The sequence below is a fragment of the Oncorhynchus keta genome, chromosome 28 (assembly GCF_023373465.1).
Source record: "Oncorhynchus keta strain PuntledgeMale-10-30-2019 chromosome 28, Oket_V2, whole genome shotgun sequence".
Taxonomy (NCBI): domain Eukaryota; kingdom Metazoa; phylum Chordata; class Actinopteri; order Salmoniformes; family Salmonidae; genus Oncorhynchus; species Oncorhynchus keta.
Genome location: NC_068448.1, coordinates 67488431 through 67507264, shown reverse-complemented (window position 1 = coordinate 67507264; position 18834 = coordinate 67488431). Strand labels below are relative to the sequence as shown.

Here is an 18834-nt window from a genome sequence, read left to right as displayed (position 1 = left end):
GAGGGAAGTGGAAAGGAAGGAGAGACTGATGAGGGAAGTGGAAAGGATGGAGAGACTGATGAGGGAAGTGGAAAAGGATGGAGAGACTGATGAGGGGAAGTGGAAAAGGATGGAGAGACTGATGAGGGAAGTGGAAAAGGATGGAGAGACTGATGAGGGAAGTGGAAAGGATGGAGAGACTGAGGGAAGTGGAAAGGGATGGAGAGACAGAGGGTACAGGAGATGGGTGAGAATGAGAAGGAGAGACTGAGGGAAGTGGAAAGGGATGGAGAGACTGATGAAAGTGGAAAGGATGACTGATGAGGGAAGTGGAAAGGGATGGAGATACTGAGGAGGGAAGAGGAAAGGGAAGGAGAGACTGAGAGGGAAGAGGAAAGGGAGGAGAGACTGATGAGGGAAGTGGAAAGGGATGGAGAGACTGATGAGGGAAGTGGAAAGGGATGGAGAGACTGATGAGGGAAGTGGAAAGGATGGAGAGACTGAGGGAAGTGGAAAGGGATGGAGAGACTGAGGGTAGGGATGGGAGAAGGAGGGAAGGAGAGACTGATGAGAAGTGGAAAGGGATGGAGATACTGATGAGGGAAGAGGAAAGGGATGGAGAGACTGATGAGGGAAGTGGAAAGGGATGGAGAGACTGATGAGGGAAGTGGAAAGGGATGGAGAGACTGATGAGGGAAGTGGAAAAGGATGAGAGACTGAGGGAAGTGGAAAAGGAAGGAGAGACTGATGAGGGAAGTGGAAAGGGATGGAGAGACTGAGGAGGGAAGTGGAAAGGGATGGAGAGACTGATGAGGGAAGTGGAAAAGGATGGAAAGACTGAGGGAAGTGGAAAGGGATGGAGAGACTGAGGGAAGTGGAAAAGGATGGAGAGACTGAGGAAGTGGAAAGGGATGGAGAGACTGATGAGGGAAGTGGAAAGGATGGAGAGACTGAGGGGGAAGTGGAAAAGGATGGAAGAGACTGATGAGGGAAGTGGAAAGGGATGGAGATACTGATGGGGAAGAGGAAAGGGAAGGAGAGACTGATGAGGGAAGTGGAAAGGGATGGAAAGACTGAGGGAAGTGGAAAAGGATGGAGAGACTGAGGAAGTGGAAAAGGATGGAGAGACTGATGAGGGAAGTGGAATGGGATGGAGAGACTGAGGAGGGAAGAGGAAAGGGATGGAGAGACTGATGAGGGAAGAGGAAAGGGATGGAGAGACTGATGAGGGAAGTGGAAAGGGATGGAGAGACTGAGGGAAGTGGAAAGGGATGGAGATACTGAGGAGGGAAGAGGAAAGGGATGGAGAGACTGAGGAGGGAAGTGGAAAGGGATGGAGATACTGAGGGGAAGTGGAAAAGATGGAGAGACTGATGAGGGAAGTGGAAAGGATGGAGAGACTGAGGGGAAGTGGAAAAGGAAGGAGAGACTGAGGGAAGTGGAAAAGGAATGGAGACAGAGGGTACAGGAGATGGGTGAGAAGGAGTGGGAAGGAGAGACTGATGAGGGAAGAGGAAAAGGATGGAGAGACTGATGAGGGAAGTGGAAAAGGATGGAGAGACTGATGAGGGAAGTGGAAAGGGATGGAGAGACTGATGAGGGAAGTGGAAAGGGATGGAGAGACTGATGAGGGAAGTGGAAAGGGATGGAGATACTGAAGAGGGAAGAGGAAAGGGAAGGAGATACTGAGGAGGGAAGTGGAAAGGGATGGAGATACTGAGGAGGGAAGAGGAAAGGGAAGGAGATACTGAGGAGGGAAGTGGAAAGGGATGGAGACTGAGGAGGGAAGAGGAAAAGGAAGGAGAGACTGAGGAGGGAAGTGGAAAGAGGGAAGGAGGGAGACTGATGAGGGAAGTGGAAAGGGATGGAGAGACTGATGAGGGAAGTGGAAAGGGATGGATGGAGAGACTGATGAGGGAAGTGGAAAAGGATGGAGAGACTGATGAGGGAAGTGGAAAGGATGGAGAGACTGAGGGAAGTGGAAAGGATGAGAGACTGATGAGGGAAGTGGAAAAGGATGGAGAGACTGAGGGAAGAGGAAAGGGAAGGAGATACTGAGGAGGGAAGTGGAAAGGGATGGAGATACTGAGGAGGGAAGAGGAAAGGAAGGAGATACTGAGGAGGGAAGTGGAAAGGGATGGAGAGACTGAGGAGGGAAGAGGAAAAGGATGGAGAGACTGAGGGAAGTGGAAAAGGATGATGGGGAAGTGCAAAGGGAAGGAGACTGATGAGGGAAGTGGAAAGGGATGGAGAGACTGATGAGGGAAGTGGAAAGGGATGGAGATACTGAGGAGGGAAGAGGAAAGGGAAGGAGACTGATGAGGGAAGTGGAAAGGGAAGGAGAGACTGATGAGGGAAGTGGAAAAGGATGGAGAGACTGATGAGGGAAGTGGAAAATGATAGAGACTGATGAGGGAAGTGGAAAAGGATGGAGAGACTGAGGAGGGAAGTGGAAAGGGATGGAGAGACTGAGGGAAGTGGAAAAGGAATGAGAGACAGAGGGTACAGGAGATGGGTGAGAATGAGTGGGAAGGAGAGACTGAGGGAAGTGGAAAGGGATGGAGATACTGAGGAGGGAAGAGGAAAGGGATGGAGAGACTGAGGAGGGAAGTGGAAAGGGATGGAGATACTGAGGGAAGTGGAAAAGGATGGAGAGACTGATGAGGGAAGTGGAAAGGGATGGAGAGACTGAGGGAAGTGGAAAAGGAAGGAGAGACTGAGGGAAGTGGAAAAGGAATGAGAGACAGAGGGTACAGGAGATGGGTGAGAAGGAGTGGGAAGGAGAGACTGATGAGGGAAGAGGAAAAGGATGGAGAGACTGATGAGGGAAGTAGAAAAGGATGGAGAGACTGATGAGGGAAGTGGAAAGGGATGGAGAGACTGATGAGGGAAGTGGAAAGGGATGGAGAGACTGATGAGGGAAGTGGAAAGGGATGGAGATACTGAGGAGGGAAGAGGAAAGGGAAGGAGATACTGAGGAGGGAAGTGGAAAGGGATGGAGATACTGAGGAGGGAAGAGGAAAGGGAAGGAGATACTGAGGAGGGAAGTGGAAAGGGATGGAAAGACTGAGGAGGGAAGAGGAAAAGGATGGAGAGACTGAGGGAATTGGAAAAGGATGGAAGACTGAGGGAAGTGGAAGGAAGGAGACTGATGAGGGAAGTGGAAAGGATGGAGAGACTGATGAGGGAAGTGGAAAGGGATGGAGATACTGAGGAGGGAAGAGGAAAGGGAAGGAGACTGATGAGGGAAGTGGAAAGGGAAGGAGAGACTGATGAGGGAAGTGGAAAAGGATGGAGAGACTGAGGGAAGTGGAAAAGGATGGAGAGACTGATGAGGGAAGTGGAAAAGGATGGAGAGACTGATGAGGGAAGTGGAAAGGGATGGAGAGACTGAGAGGGAAGTGGAAAGGGATGGAGATACTGAGGGAAGTGGAAAGGGATGGAGAGACTGAGAGGGAAGTGGAAAGGGATGGAAAGACTGAGGAGGGAAGAGGAAAAGGAGAGATGAGGGACTTGGAAAAGGATGGAGAGACTGAGGGAAGTGGAAAGGAAGGAGACTGATGGGGAAGTGGAAAGGATGGAGAGACTGATGAGGGAAGTGGAAAGGGATGGAGATACTGAGGAGGGAAGAGGAAAGGAAGGAGAGACTGATGAGGGAAGTGGAAAGGGAAGGAGAGACTGATGAGGGAAGTGGAAAGGATGGAGAGACTGATGAGGGAAGTGGAAAAGGATGGAGAGACTGATGAGGGAAGTGGAAAAGGATGGAGAGACTGAGGGAAGTGGAAAGGGATGGAGAGACAGAGGGTACAGGAGATGGGTGAGAATGAGGGGAAGGAGAGAGAAGGGAAGTGGAAAGGGATGGAGAGACTGATGAGGGAAGTGGAAAGGATGGAGATACTGATGAGGGAAGTGGAAAGGGATGGAGATACTGAGGAGGGAAGAGGAAAGGGAAGGAGAGACTGATGAGGGAAGTGGAAAGGGATGGAGAGACTGATGAGGGAAGTGGAAAGGGATGGAGAGACTGAGGGGAAGTGGAAAGGGATGGAGAGACAGAGGGTACAGGAGATGGGTGAAAGGAGGGGAAGGAGAGACTGATGAGGGAAGTGGAAAGGGATGGAGAGACTGAGGAGGGAAGAGAAAAGGAAGGAGAGACTGAGGGAAGCCTAAAAGGGATGGAAAGACTGATGAGGGAAGTCAAAGGGATTTTGAGACTGAGGGAAGTGGAAAAGGATGGAGAGACTGAGGGAAGTGGAAAAGGATGGAGAGACTGATGGGAAGTGGAAAGGATGGAGAGACAGAGGGTACAGGAGATGGGTGAGAAGGAATGGGAAGGAGAGACTGAGGGAAGTGGAAAGGGATGGAGAGACTGAGAGGAAGTGGAAAGGGATGGAGAGACTGATGAGGGAAGTGGAAAGGGATGGAGAGACTGATGAGGGAAGTGGAAAGGGATGGAGAGACTGAGAGGGAAGTGGAAAGGGATGGAGATACTGAGGAGGGAAGTGGAAAGGGATGGAGAGACTGATGGGGAAGTGGAAAGGATGGAGAGACTGATGAGGGAAGTGGAAATGGATGGAGATACTGAGGAGGGAAGAGGAGAGGGAAGGAGAGACTGATGAGGGAAGAGGAGAGGGAAGGAGAGACTGATGAGGGAAGTGGAAAGGGAAGGAGAGACTGATGAGGGAAGTGGAAAGGGATGGAGATACTGAGGAGGGAAGAGGAAAAGGATGGAGAGACTGAGGGAAGTGGAAAAGGAAGGAGAGACTGATGAGGGAAGTGGAAAGGGATGGAGAGACTGAGGGAAGTGGAAAAGGATGGAGAGACTGAGGGAAGTGGAAAAGGATGGAGAGACTGAGGGAAGTGGAAAAGGATGGAGAGACTGATGGAAGTGGAAAGGGATGGAGAGACTGAGGGAAGTGGAAAGGGATGGAGAGACTGATGAGGGAAGTGGAAAGGGATGGAGAGACAGAGGGTACAGGAGATGGGTGAGAAGGAGAGACTGATGAGGGAAGTGGAATGGGATGGAGAGACTGAGGGAAGTGGAAAGGGATGGAGATACTGAGGAGGGAAGAGGAAAGGGATGGAGAGACTGATGAGGGAAGTGGAAAGGGATGGAGAGACTGAGAGGGAAGTGGAAAGGATGGAGAGACTGATGAGGGAAGGGAAAGGGATGGAGAGACTGATGAGGGAAGTGGAAAGGGATGGAGAGACTGATGAGGGAAGTGGAAAGGATGGAGAGACTGATGAGGGAAGTGGAAAGGGATGGAGAGACTGAGGGAAGTGGAAAAGGATGGAGAGACTGAGGGAAGTGGAAAAGGATGGAGAGACTGAGGGAAGTGGAAAGGATGGGAGACTGAGAAGTGAAAGGGATGGAGAGACTGAGGGAAGTGGAAAAGGATGGAGAGACTGATGAGGGAAGTGGAAAGGGATGGAGATACTGAGGAGGGAAGTGGAAAGGGATGGAGATACTGATGAGGGAAGTGGAAAGGGATGGAGATACTGAGGAGGGAAGTGGAAAGGAAGGAGATACTGAGGAGGGAAGTGGAAAGGGATGGAGAGACTGAGGAGGGAAGTGGAAAAGGATGGAGAGACTGATGAGGGAAGTGGAAAGGGATGGAGAGACTGAGAGGGAAGTGGAAAGGGATGGAAAGACTGAGGAGGAAGAGGAAAAGGATGGAGAGATGAGGGACTGAAAAGGATGGAGAGACTGAGGGAAGAGGAAAGGGATGGAGAGACTGAAGAGGGAAGAGGAAAGGGATGGAGAGACTGAGGGACTTGGAAAAGGATGGAGAGACTGATGGAAGTGGAAAAGATGGAGAGACTGAGGGAAGTGGAAAAGGATGGAGAGACTGAGGGAAGTGGAAAGGGATGGAGATACTGAGGAGGGAAGAGGAAAGGGAAGGAGAGACTGAGGGAAGTGGAAAGGGATGGAGAGACTGAGGGTACAGGAGATGGGTGAGAAGGAGTGGGAAGGAGAGACTGATGAGGGAAGTGGAAAGGGATGGAGAGACTGATGAGGGAAGAGGAAAGGGAAGGAGAGACTGAGGGAAGTGGAAAGGGATGGAGATACTGAGGAGGGAAGAGGAAAGGGAAGGAGAGACTGAGGGAAGAGGAAAGGGATGGAGAGACTGAGGAGGGAAGAGGAAAGGGATGGAGAGACTGAGGGAAGTGGAAAGGGATGGAGAGACTGAGGGAAGTGGAAAGGGATGGAGATACTGATGAGGGAAGAGGAAAGGGAAGGAGACTGATGAGGGAAGTGGAAAGGGAAGGAGAGACTGATGAGGGAAGTGGAAAGGGATGGAGATACTGAGGAGGGAAGAGGAAAGGGAAGGAGACTGATGAGGGAAGTGGAAAGGGATGGAGAGACTGAGGGAAGTGGAAAAGGATGGAGAGACTGATGAGGGAAGTGGAAAGGGATGGAGAGACAGAGGGGTACAGGAGATGGGTGAGAAGGAGAGACTGATGAGGGAAGTGGAATGGGATGGAGAGACTGAGGGAAGTGGAAAGGGATGGAGATACTGAGGAGGGAAGAGGAAAGGGATGGAGAGACTGATGAGGGAAGAGGAAAGGGATGGAGAGACTGATGAGGGAAGTGGAAAGGGATGGAGAGACTGATGAGGGAAGTGGAAAGGGATGGAGAGACTGATGAGGGAAGTGGAAAGGGATGGAGAGACTGATGAGGGAAGTGGAAAGGGATGGAGATACTGAGGAGGGAAGTGGAAAGGGATGGAGATACTGAGGAGGGAAGTGGAAAGGGATGGAGATACTGAGGGAGGGAAAGGGAGGAGAGACTGGGAAGGAGATACTGAGGAGGGAAGTGGAAAGGGATGGAAAGACTGAGGAGGGAAGAGGAAAAGGATGGTGAGACTGATGAGGGAAGTGGAAAGGGAATGAGATACTGAGGAGGGAAGTGGAAAGGGATGGAAAGACTGAGGAGGGAAGAGGAAAAGGATGGAGAGACTGAGGGACTTGGAAAAGGATGGAGAGACTGAGGGAAGAGGAAAGGGATGGAGAGACTGAAGAGGGAAGAGGAAAAGGATGGAGAGACTGAGGGAAGTGGAAAAGGAAGGAGAAACTGAGGGAAATAGAAAAGGATGGAGAGACTGAGGGAAGTGGAAAGGGATGGAGAGACGGAGGGTACAGGAGATGGGTGAGAAGGAGTGGGAAGGAGAGACTGATGAGGGAAGTGGAAAGGGATGGAGAGACTGATGAGGGAAGAGGAAAGGGAAGGAGAGACTGAGGGAAGTGGAAAGGGATGGAGATACTGAGGAGGGAAGAGGAAAGGGAAGGAGAGACTGATGGAAGTGGAAAGGGATGGAGAGACTGAGGGAAGAGGAAAGGGATGGAGAGACTGAGGAGGGAAGAGGAAAGGGATGGAGAGACTGAGGGAAGTGGAAAGGGATGGAGAGACTGAGGGAAGTGGAAAGGGATGGAGATACTGATGAGGGAAGAGGAAAGGGAAGGAGACTGATGAGGGAAGTGGAAAGGGAAGGAGAGACTGATGAGGGAAGTGGAAAGGGATGGAGATACTGAGGAGGGAAGAGGAAAGGGAAGGAGACTGATGAGGGAAGTGGAAAGGGAAGGAGAGACTGATGAGGGAAGTGGAAAAGGATGGAGAGACTGATGAGGGAAGTGGAAAATGATAGAGACTGATGAGGGAAGTGGAAAAGGATGGAGAGACTGAGGGAAGAGGAAAGGGAAGGAGATACTGAGGAGGGAAGTGGAAAGGGATGGAGATACTGAGGAGGGAAGAGGAAAGGGAAGGAGATACTGAGGAGGGAAGTGGAAAGGGATGGAAAGACTGAGGAGGGAAGAGGAAAAGGATGGAGAGACTGAGGGACTTGGAAAAGGATGGAGAGACTGAGGGAAGTGCAAAGGGAAGGAGACTGATGTGGGAAGTGGAAAGGGATGGAGAGACTGATGAGGGAAGTGGAAAGGGATGGAGATACTGAGGAGGGAAGAGGAAAGGGAAGGAGACTGATGAGGGAAGTGGAAAGGGAAGGAGAGACTGATGAGGGAAGTGGAAAAGGATGGAGAGACTGATGAGGGAAGTGGAAAATGATAGAGACTGATGAGGGAAGTGGAAAAGGATGGAGAGACTGAGGGAAGTGGAAAGGGATGGAGAGACAGAGGGTACAGGAGATGGGTGAGAATGAGTGGGAAGGAGAGACTGAGGGAAGTGGAAAGGGATGGAGAGACTGATGAGGGAAGTGGAAAGGGATGGAGATACTGATGAGGGAAGTGGAAAGGGATGGAGATACTGAGGAGGGAAGAGGAAAGGGAAGGAGAGACTGATGAGGGAAGTGGAAAGGGATGGAGAGACTGATGAGGGAAGTGGAAAGGGATGGAGAGACTGAGGGAAGTGGAAAGGGATGGAGAGACTGAGGGAAGTGGAAAAGGATGGAGAGACTGATGGAAGTGGAAAAGGATGGAGAGACAGAGGGTACAGGAGATGGGTGAGAAGGAGTGGGAAGGAGAGACTGATGAGGGAAGTGGAAAGGGATGGAGATACTGAGGAGGGAAGAGAAAAGGGAAGGAGAGACTGAGGGAAGTGGAAAGGGATGGAGAGACTGATGAGGGAAGAGGAAAGGGAAGGAGAGACTGAGGGAAGTGGAAAAGGATGGAGAGACTGAGGAAGTAAAGGATGGAGAGACTGATTGGAAACATGGAAGACAGAGGGTACAGGAGATGGGTGAGAAGGAAAAGACTGATGGGGAAGTGGAAAGGGATGGAGAGACTGATGAGGGAAGTGGAAAGGGATGGAGAGACTGATGAGGGAAGTGGAAAGGGATGGAGAGACTGATGAGGGAAGTGGAAAGGGATGGAGAGACTGATGAGGGAAGTGGAAAGGGATGGAGATACTGAGGAGGGAAGAGGAAAGGGATGGAGAGACTGATGAGGGAAGTGGAAAGGGATGGAGAGACTGATGAGGGAAGTGGAAATGGATGGAGATACTGAGGAGGGAAGAGGAGAGGGAAGGAGAGACTGATGAGGGAAGAGGAGAGGGAAGGAGAGACTGATGAGGGAAGTGGAAAGGGAAGGAGAGACTGATGAGGGAAGTGGAAAGGGATGGAGATACTGAGGAGGGAAGAGGAAAAGGATGGAGAGACTGAGGGAAGTGGAAAAGGAAGGAGAGACTGATGAGGGAAGTGGAAAAGGATGGAGAGACTGAGGGAAGTGGAAAAGGATGGAGAGACTGAGGGAAGTGGAAAAGGATGGAGAGACTGATGGAAGTGGAAAGGGATGGAGAGACTGAGGGAAGTGGAAAAGGATGGAGAGACTGATGAGGGAAGTGGAAAGGGATGGAGAGACAGAGGGGTACAGGAGATGGGTGAGAAGGAGAGACTGATGAGGGAAGTGGAATGGGATGGAGAGACTGAGGGAAGTGGAAAGGGATGGAGATACTGAGGAGGGAAGAGGAAAGGGATGGAGAGACTGATGAGGGAAGAGGAAAGGGATGGAGAGACTGATGAGGGAAGTGGAAAGGGATGGAGAGACTGATGAGGGAAGTGGAAAGGGATGGAGAGACTGATGAGGGAAGTGGAAAGGGATGGAGAGACTGATGAGGGAAGTGGAAAGGGAAGGAGAGACTGATGAGGGAAGTGGAAAGGGATGGAGAGACTGAGGGAAGTGGAAAAGGATGGAGAGACTGAGGGAAGTGGAAAAGGATGGAGAGACTGAGGGAAGTGGAAAAGGATGGAGAGACTGATGGAAGTGGAAAGGGATGGAGAGACTGAGGGAAGTGGAAAAGGATGGAGAGACTGATGAGGGAAGTGGAAAGGGATGGAGAGACAGAGGGGTACAGGAGATGGGTGAGAAGGAGAGACTGATGAGGGAAGTGGAAAGGGATGGAGATACTGAGGAGGGAAGAGGAAAGGGATGGAGAGACTGATGAGGGAAGTGGAAAGGGATGGAGAGACTGATGAGGGAAGTGGAAAGGGATGGAGAGACTGATGAGGGAAGTGGAAAGGGATGGAGAGACTGAGGGAAGTGGAAAGGGATGGAGAGACTGATGAGGGAAGTGGAAAGGGATGGAGATACTGAGGAGGGAAGTGGAAAGGGATGGAGATACTGAGGAGGGAAGTGGAAAGGGATGGAGATACTGAGGAGGGAAGAGGAAAGGGAAGGAGATACTGAGGAGGGAAGTGGAAAGGGATGGAAAGACTGAGGAGGGAAGAGGAAAAGGATGGTGAGACTGATGAGGGAAGTGGAAAGGGAAGGAGATACTGAGGAGGGAAGTGGAAAGGGATGGAAAGACTGAGGAGTGAAGAGGAAAAGGATGGAGAGACTGAGGGACTTGGAAAAGGATGGAGAGACTGAGGGAAGAGGAAAGGGATGGAGAGACTGAGGAGGGAAGAGGAAAGGGATGGAGAGACTGAGGGACTTGGAAAAGGATGGAGAGACTGATGGAAGTGGAAATGGATGGAGAGACTGAGGGAAGAGGAAAAGGATGGAGAGACTGAGGGAAGTGGAAAAGGAAGGAGAAACTGAGGGAAATAGAAAAGGATGGAGAGACTGAGGGAAGTGGAAAGGGATGGAGAGACGGAGGGTACAGGAGATGGGTGAGAAGGAGTGGGAAGGAGAGACTGATGAGGGAAGTGGAAAGGGATGGAGAGACTGATGAGGGAAGAGGAAAGGGAAGGAGAGACTGAGGGAAGTGGAAAGGGATGGAGATACTGAGGAGGGAAGAGGAAAGGGAAGGAGAGACTGATGGAAGTGGAAATGGATGGAGAGACTGAGGGAAGAGGAAAGGGATGGAGAGACTGAGGGAAGTGGAAAGGGATGGAGAGACTGAGGGAAGTGGAAAGGGATGGAGATACTGATGAGGGAAGTGGAAAGAGATGGAGAGACTGAGGAGGGAAGAGGAAAGGGATGGAGAGACTGATGAGGGAAGTGGAAAGGGATGGAGAGACAGAGGGTACAGGAGATGAGTGAGAAGGAGTGGGAAGGAGAGACTGATGAGGGAAGAGGAAAAGGATGGAGAGACTGAGGGAAGTGGAAAAGGAAGGAGAGACTGATGAGGGAAGTGGAAAGGGATGGAGAGACTGAGGGAAGTGGAAAAGGATGGAGAGACTGAGGGAAGTGGAAAAGGATGGAGAGACTGAGGGAAGTGGAAAAGGATGGAGAGACTGAGGGAAGTGGAAAAGGATGGAGAGACTGAGGGAAGTGGAAAAGGATGGAGAGACTGAGGGAAGTGGAAAAGGATGGAGAGACTGAGGGAAGTGGAAAAGGATGGAGAGACTGATGAGGGAAGTGGAAAAGGATGGAGAGACTGATGAGGGAAGAGGAAAAGGATGGAGAGACTGAGGGAAGTGGAAAAGGAAGGAGAGACTGATGAGGGAAGTGGAAAGGGATGGAGAGACTGAGGGAAGTGGAAAAGGATGGAGAGACTGAGGGAAGTGGAAAAGGATGGAGAGACTGATGAGGGAAGTGGAAAAGGATGGAGAGACTGATGAGGGAAGTGGAATGGGATGGAGAGACTGAGGGAAGTGGAAAGGGATGGAGATACTGAGGAGGGAAGAGGAAAGGGATGGAGAGACTGATGAGGGAAGTGGAAAGGGATGGAGATACTGATGAGGGAAGTGGAAAGGGATGGAGATACTGAGGAGGGAAGAGGAAAGGGAAGGAGATACTGAGGAGGGAAGTGGAAAGGGATGGAGATACTGAGGGAAGTGGAAAGGATGGAGATACTGAGGGAAGTGGAAAAGGATGGAGAGACTGATGAGGGAAGTGGAAAAGGAAGGAGAGACTGAGGGAAGTGGAAAAGGAAGGAGAGACTGAGGGAAGTGGAAAAGGAATGAGAGACAGAGGGTACAGGAGATGGGTGAGAAGGAGTGGGAAGGAGAGACTGATGAGGGAAGAGGAAAAGGATGGAGAGACTGATGAGGGAAGTAGAAAAGGATGGAGAGACTGATGAGGGAAGTAGAAAAGGATGGAGAGACTGATGAGGGAAGTGGAAAGGGATGGAGAGACTGATGAGGGAAGTGGAAAGGGATGGAGAGACTGATGAGGGAAGTGGAAAGGGATGGAGATACTGAGGAGGGAAGAGGAAAGGGAAGGAGATACTGAGGAGGGAAGTGGAAAGGGATGGAGATACTGATGAGGGAAGTGGAAAGGGATGGAGAGGCTGATGAGGGAAGTGGAAAGGGAAGGAGATACTGAGGAGGGAAGTGGAAAGGGATGGAGAGACTGATGAGGGAAGTGGAAAAGGATGGAGAGACTGAGGGACTTGGAAAAGGATGGAGAGACTGAGGGAAGTGGAAAGGGAAGGAGACTGATGAGGGAAGTGGAAAGGGATGGAGAGACTGATGAGGGAAGTGGAAAGGGATGGAGATACTGAGGAGGGAAGAGGAAAGGGAAGGAGATACTGAGGAGGGAAGTGGAAAGGGATGGAGATACTGAGGAGGGAAGAGGAAAGGGAAGGAGATACTGAGGAGGGAAGTGGAAAGGGATGGAAAGACTGAGGAGGGAAGAGGAAAAGGATGGTGAGACTGATGAGGGAAGTGGAAAGGGATGGAGAGACTGATGAGGGAAGTGGAAAGGGAAGGAGATACTGAGGAGGGAAGTGGAAAGGGATGGAAAGACTGAGGAGGGAAGTGGAAAGGGATGGAAAGACTGAGGGACTTGGAAAAGGATGGAGAGACTGAGGGAAGTGGAAAGGGAAGGAGACTGATGAGGGAAGTGGAAAGGGATGGAGAGACTGATGAGGGAAGTGGAAAGGGATGGAGACTGATGAGGGAAGTGGAAAGGGAAGGAGAGACTGATGAGGGAAGAGGAAAGGGAAGGAGACTGATGAGGGAAGTGGAAAGGGAAGGAGACTGATGAGGGAAGTGGAAAAGGAAGGAGAGACTGATGAGGGAAGTGGAAAAGGATGGAGAGACTGATGAGGGAAGTGGAAAAGGATGGAGAGACTGATGAGGGAAGTGGAAAAGGATGGAGAGACTGATGAGGGAAGTGGAAAAGGATGGAGAGACTGAGGGAAGTGGAAAGGGATGGAGAGACAGAGGGTACAGGAGATGGGTGAGAATGAGTGGGAAGGAGAGACTGAGGGAAGTGGAAAGGGATGGAGAGACTGATGAGGGAAGTGGAAAGGGATCGAGATACTGATGAGGGAAGTGGAAAGGGATGGAGATACTGAGGAGGGAAGAGGAAAGGGAAGGAGAGACTGAGGAGGGAAGAGGAAAGGGAAGGAGAGACTGATGAGGGAAGTGGAAAGGGATGGAGAGACTGATGAGGGAAGTGGAAAGGGATGGAGATACTGATGAGGGAAGTGGAAAGGGATGGAGAGACTGAGGGAAGTGGAACGGGATGGAGAGACTGATGAGGGAAGTGGAAAGGGATGGAGATACTGATGAGGGAAGAGGAAAGGGAAGGAGAGACTGATGAGGGAAGTGGAAAGGGATGGAGAGACTGATGAGGGAAGTGGAAAGGGATGGAGAGACTGATGAGGGAAGTGGAAAGGGATGGAGAGACTGATGAGGGAAGTGGAAAGGGATGGAGAGACAGAGGGTACAGGAGATGGGTGAGAAGGAGTGGGAAGGAGAGACTGATGAGGGAAGTGGAAAGGGATGGAGATACTGAGGAGGGAAGAGGAAAGGGAAGGAGAGACTGATGAGGGAAGTGGAAAGGGATGGAAAGACTGAGGGAAGTGGAAAAGGATGGAGAGACTGAGGAAGTGGAAAAGGATGGAGAGACTGATGAGGGAAGTGGAAAGGGATGGAGAGACAGAGGGTACAGGAGATGGGTGAGAAGGAGTGGGAAGGAGAGACTGATGAGGGAAGTGGAAAGGGATGGAGATACTGAGGAGGGAAGAGGAAAGGGAAGGAGAGACTGATGAGGGAAGTGGAAAGGGATGGAAAGACTGACTGGAAAAGGAGGAGAGAGAGGAAAAGGATGGAGAGACTGATGAGGGAAGTGGAATGGGATGGAGAGACTGAGGAGGGAAGAGGAAAGGGATGGAGAGACTGATGAGGGAAGAGGAAAGGGATGGAGAGACTGATGAGGGAAGTGGAAAGGGATGGAGAGACTGAGGGAAGTGGAAAGGGATGGAGATACTGAGGAGGGAAGAGGAAAGGGATGGAGAGACTGAGGAGGGAAGTGGAAAGGGATGGAGATACTGAGGGAAGTGGAAAAGGATGGAGAGACTGATGAGGGAAGTGGAAAGGGATGGAGAGACTGAGGGAAGTGGAAAAGGAAGGAGAGACTGAGGGAAGTGGAAAAGGAATGAGAGACAGAGGGTACAGGAGATGGGTGAGAAGGAGTGGGAAGGAGAGACTGATGAGGGAAGAGGAAAAGGATGGAGAGACTGATGAGGGAAGTAGAAAAGGATGGAGAGACTGATGAGGGAAGTGGAAAGGGATGGAGAGACTGATGAGGGAAGTGGAAAGGGATGGAGAGACTGATGAGGGAAGTGGAAAGGGATGGAGATACTGAAGAGGGAAGAGGAAAGGGAAGGAGATACTGAGGAGGGAAGTGGAAAGGGATGGAGATACTGAGGAGGGAAGAGGAAAGGGAAGGAGATACTGAGGAGGGAAGTGGAAAGGGATGGAAAGACTGAGGAGGGAAGAGGAAAAGGATGGAGAGACTGAGGGACTTGGAAAAGGATGGAGAGACTGAGGGAAGTGCAAAGGGAAGGAGACTGATGTGGGAAGTGGAAAGGGATGGAGAGACTGATGAGGGAAGTGGAAAGGATGGAGATACTGAGGAGGGAAGAGGAAAGGGAAGGAGACTGATGAGGGAAGTGGAAATGGAAGGAGAGACTGATGAGGGAAGTGGAAAAGGATGGAGAGACTGATGAGGGAAGTGGAAAAGGATGGAGAGACTGATGAGGGAAGTGGAAAATGATAGAGACTGATGAGGGAAGTGGAAAGGATGGAGGGACTGAGGGAAGTGGAAAGGGATGGAGAGACATGAGGGGGAAGGAGAGACTGAGGGAAGTGGAAAGGGATGGAGAGACTGATGAGGGAAGTGGAAAGGGATGGAGATACTGATGAGGGAAGTGGAAAGGGATGGAGAGACTGAGGAGGGAAGAGGAAAGGGAAGGAGAGACTGATGAGGGAAGTGGAAAGGGATGGAGAGACTGATGAGGGAAGTGGAAAGGGATGGAGAGACTGATGAGGGAAGTGGAAAGGGATGGAGAGACTGAGGGAAGTGGAAAGGGATGGAGAGACAGAGGGTACAGGAGATGGGTGAGAAGGAGTGGGAAGGAGAGACTGATGAGGGAAGTGGAAAGGGATGGAGATACTGAGGAGGGAAGAGGAAAGGGAAGGAGAGACTGATGAGGGAAGTGGAAAGGGATGGAGATACTGAGGAGGGAAGAGGAAAGGGAAGGAGAGACTGATGAGGGAAGTGGAAAGGGATGGAAAGACTGAGGGAAGTGGAAAAGGATGGAGAAAGTGGAAAGGGAAGGAGAGACTGATGAGGGAAGTGTTAAGGGGTGGCGACTAGAAGAGGGGTTGATGGGAAGGTGTTTCCCATGTCTTCTTCATGTAGCCTAACTCTTAAACACACACATTCATGCACATTTTTTTTGTATACTGACTAGCAAGTTCTGCTATAATTATTATGCTTTAACTGATTAAACACAAATACAAATACTGCCGTTCAAAAGTTTGGGGCCACTTAGAAATGTCCTTGTTTTTGAAAGAAAAGCACATTTTTTGGTCCATTAAAATAACATCAAATTGATCAGAAATACAGTGTAGACATTGTTAATGTTGTAAATGACTATTTTTGCTGGAAATGCCAGATTTTTTATGGGATATCTACATAGTCGTACAGAGGCCCACTATCAGCAACCATCACTCCTGTGTTCCAATGGCATATTGTGTTAGCTAATCCAAGGTTATCATTTTAAAAGGCTAATTGATCATTAGATAACCCTTTTGCAAATATGTTAGTGTAGCGTGGTTCGTTCTGCGTTGTGTACTTTTAATTACGACGCTGCCACAACTGGAGGTCTGCTAGTTGAATAATTTTTATTTGCACTACGCACGAAGAGACAACACACATTATGTTAGCCCTTGGCGCAGTCATAGCTCTCAGGCACCTTGCTAGCCGAAGGTCAGGCGAAAGAGAACAATAAGGGGGTATGGAAATACAGATAACCCGCGATGGGCCAAACCAAAATATACAACACTTTTACAATCACAAATGTTGATATGAAAAAGTGTTTGTACACGAAAGAATAACATTAGCTATGCAGCTGTAATTCAATTTAAAAAACACATTGAATGATTATTATCAAATTATTAACATCCCCCCTTGACCTGGCCTATTTGAATTGGTCCTTGTGTGCAACTTGGTGCATAATCTAGGGGAACAACATCATACTGCTACATTAGCACAGCTGAAAACTGTTGTTCTGCTTAAAGAAGCAATAAAACTGGCCTTTAGACTAATTGATTATCTGTAGCATCAGAATTTGGGAGATTATAGGCTCAAAATGGCAAGAAACAAATAACTTTCTTCTGAAACTCATCAATCTTTTCATGTTCAGAGTCTTGGCAATTTCTCTAGCCTTCATTTCTCAGAAGATCTCGTACACCGCTGTATACTACACCCTTCACAGAACAGTGCAAACTGGCTTAAACCAGAATAGAAAGGTGGCCCCGGTGCACAACTGAGCAAGAGGAGTACATCAGAGTTCCTCTGTCCAGTGTCTGTGTTCTTTCGCCCATCTTAACCTTTTATTTTTATTGGTCAGTCCTGAGATATGGCTCTTTCTTTGCAACTCTGCCTAGAAGGCCAGCATCCCGGAGTCGCCTCTTCACTGTTGAAGTTGAGACTGTATTATATAATGAAGCTGCCAGTTGAGGACTTGTGAGGTGTCGGTTTCTCAAACTAGACACTCCAATGTATTTGTCCTCTTGCTCAGTTGTGCACCGGGGCCTCCCACTCTCCTCTTTCTATTCTGGTTAGAGCCAGTTTGCTGTTCTGTGAAGGGAGTAGTACACAGCGTTGTACAAGATCTTCAGTTTCTTGGCAATTTCTCGCATGGAATCACCTTCATTTCTCAGAACAAGAATAGACTGACAAGTTTCATAAGAAAGTTATTTGTTTCTGGCCATTTTGAGCCTGTAATTGAACCCACAAATGCCAATGCTCCAGATACTCAACTAGTCTAAAGAAGGCCAGGTGTATTGCTTCTTTAATCAGAAGAACAGTTTTCAGCTGTTCTAACATAATTGCAAAAGGGTTTTCTAATGATCAATTAGCCTTTTTAAAATGATAAACTTGGATTAACTAACACAACGTGCCATTGGAACACAGGAGTGATGGTTGCTGATAATGGGCCTCTGTACGCCTATGTAGATATTCCATAAGAAATCTGCCGTTTCCAGCTACAATAATAGTCATTTACAACATGTACACTGTATTTCTGATCAATTTGATGTTATTTTAATGGACTTGAAATGTGCTTTTCTTTCAAAAGCAAGGACATTTCTAAGTGACCCCCAAACGTCTGAATGGTAGTGTATATATATATATATATATATATATATATATTTTTTTTTTTTTTGTGTGTGTGGTTATTGTATAAGCTCTTGTTTTCAACCTCACCTGCAAACTGTTTTCTGTACTGTTTTGTCTTTCACTTTTCTTCTTTGGTTTCAAATAAATAAAATCGAAAACCATTCACAAGAGGAGAACGTGTAAGTAAGTCCATGTTGAATGACATTGGGTTGACTGGTATTTTTTTAAATTCATGACAGGAATGAAGATCAGTGAAACGCAGAGAAAACAAGCAATCTTCAATGCAAGAAGATCCAAACAAGGGAAAATGAAGAGTAAGCAAGCAATCATACTTCTGTGTTCTTACAATTGCTGTGGTGTTGGATTTAGTAAAATACTCTTATTGCAAATAATGTTTTAAAAATGTTCTTTATTCTCAGCCATAGGCTACTCTGGCTCTGTCCCGCCCCACCACCACCACCACCACCAACCCCTGCATCCAATTCACCAGCGCCATGTTACTGTGCCAACCAGTGTGCCTCAGCAGCAGGTGTTCACATTGGCCGAGCCCAAGCAAAAGCCCGCCCACCTGTGGTACACCTTTACCCGACATGCCTTGTTCAGGAAGTGAGGATCTCGCCCTGAGGACTCAGAAAAACATACAATTATGGACCTACATATTTCAGCATAGTATCTGTGCATGTACTACTTTGTGTGTTTTATCAATGTGTTTGTGTGCCTCTTAAAGTGTATGTATATTTTGTTGTGGTCTTGTGTGCATTATGGCTGTTCGGTTTCTATTTGTGTCTATTCAAATCTGTGCCTGCAAATTGGGAGAGATTTCCCATAAGTGTTAATATGCATAGAGACGGACTCCCTCCATGTGCTGGTGTGGTAAAGATGCTGCTTTTTGTAGGTCTGAGGTTCCCAACCGCCCAACACAAACCTGTATTCATGTAATTATGACCATGATGTGCAGTACATTTTAGCTTTTCAATTAGGAGTTGAGTACTTACCTGCTACCTTGGTTTTAGTTCATTTCTCTGAGGCTGGTCCCTGTTGGAGTTGGACTGCTAGTGAAGGCACAAGTGGCTCTTCTGAGAGCTGAATGCCCAGAGGACAGTCTACACATGCATTTGCACATTCAGTAACCCTGTTAACACTGTTGTAAATAAACTCTTTTACAAAAAGTACCAAATACAAGTAGTGTATTTCACAATAATTTTATTGGTTGGTTGTGAGAAATGTATCTCTCAAAGATATGTAACATCTGCTGTAATCATGAATTATAATCATAGAATTCTGTCAACATGAATGAGGGACGTCACTAGTTACCACAGCCACAAAGTTATAAACCCGCCTATTTCTACAATTTATCTTATACCTAACCTTAAATTAAGAACA

General features: G+C 48.9%; 1 protein-coding gene across 2 annotated transcripts in view; it reads left to right on the top strand.

Annotated features, from left to right (window-relative positions):
* The window catches only part of spata13 (spermatogenesis associated 13), a 90445-nt gene extending 71812 nt beyond the window's left edge, over window positions 1–18633 (top strand). For both annotated transcript variants that reach the window (XM_035760574.2, XM_035760573.2), the window contains 2 exons: window positions 17691–17765; window positions 17871–18633. In XM_035760574.2, the coding sequence (XP_035616467.1) occupies window positions 17691–17765; window positions 17871–18061 (266 nt within the window). In that variant the 3' untranslated portion in view covers window positions 18062–18633. The remainder of the gene's footprint in view (window positions 1–17690; window positions 17766–17870) is intronic.
* The last annotated feature ends 201 nt before the right edge of the window (window positions 18634–18834 follow it).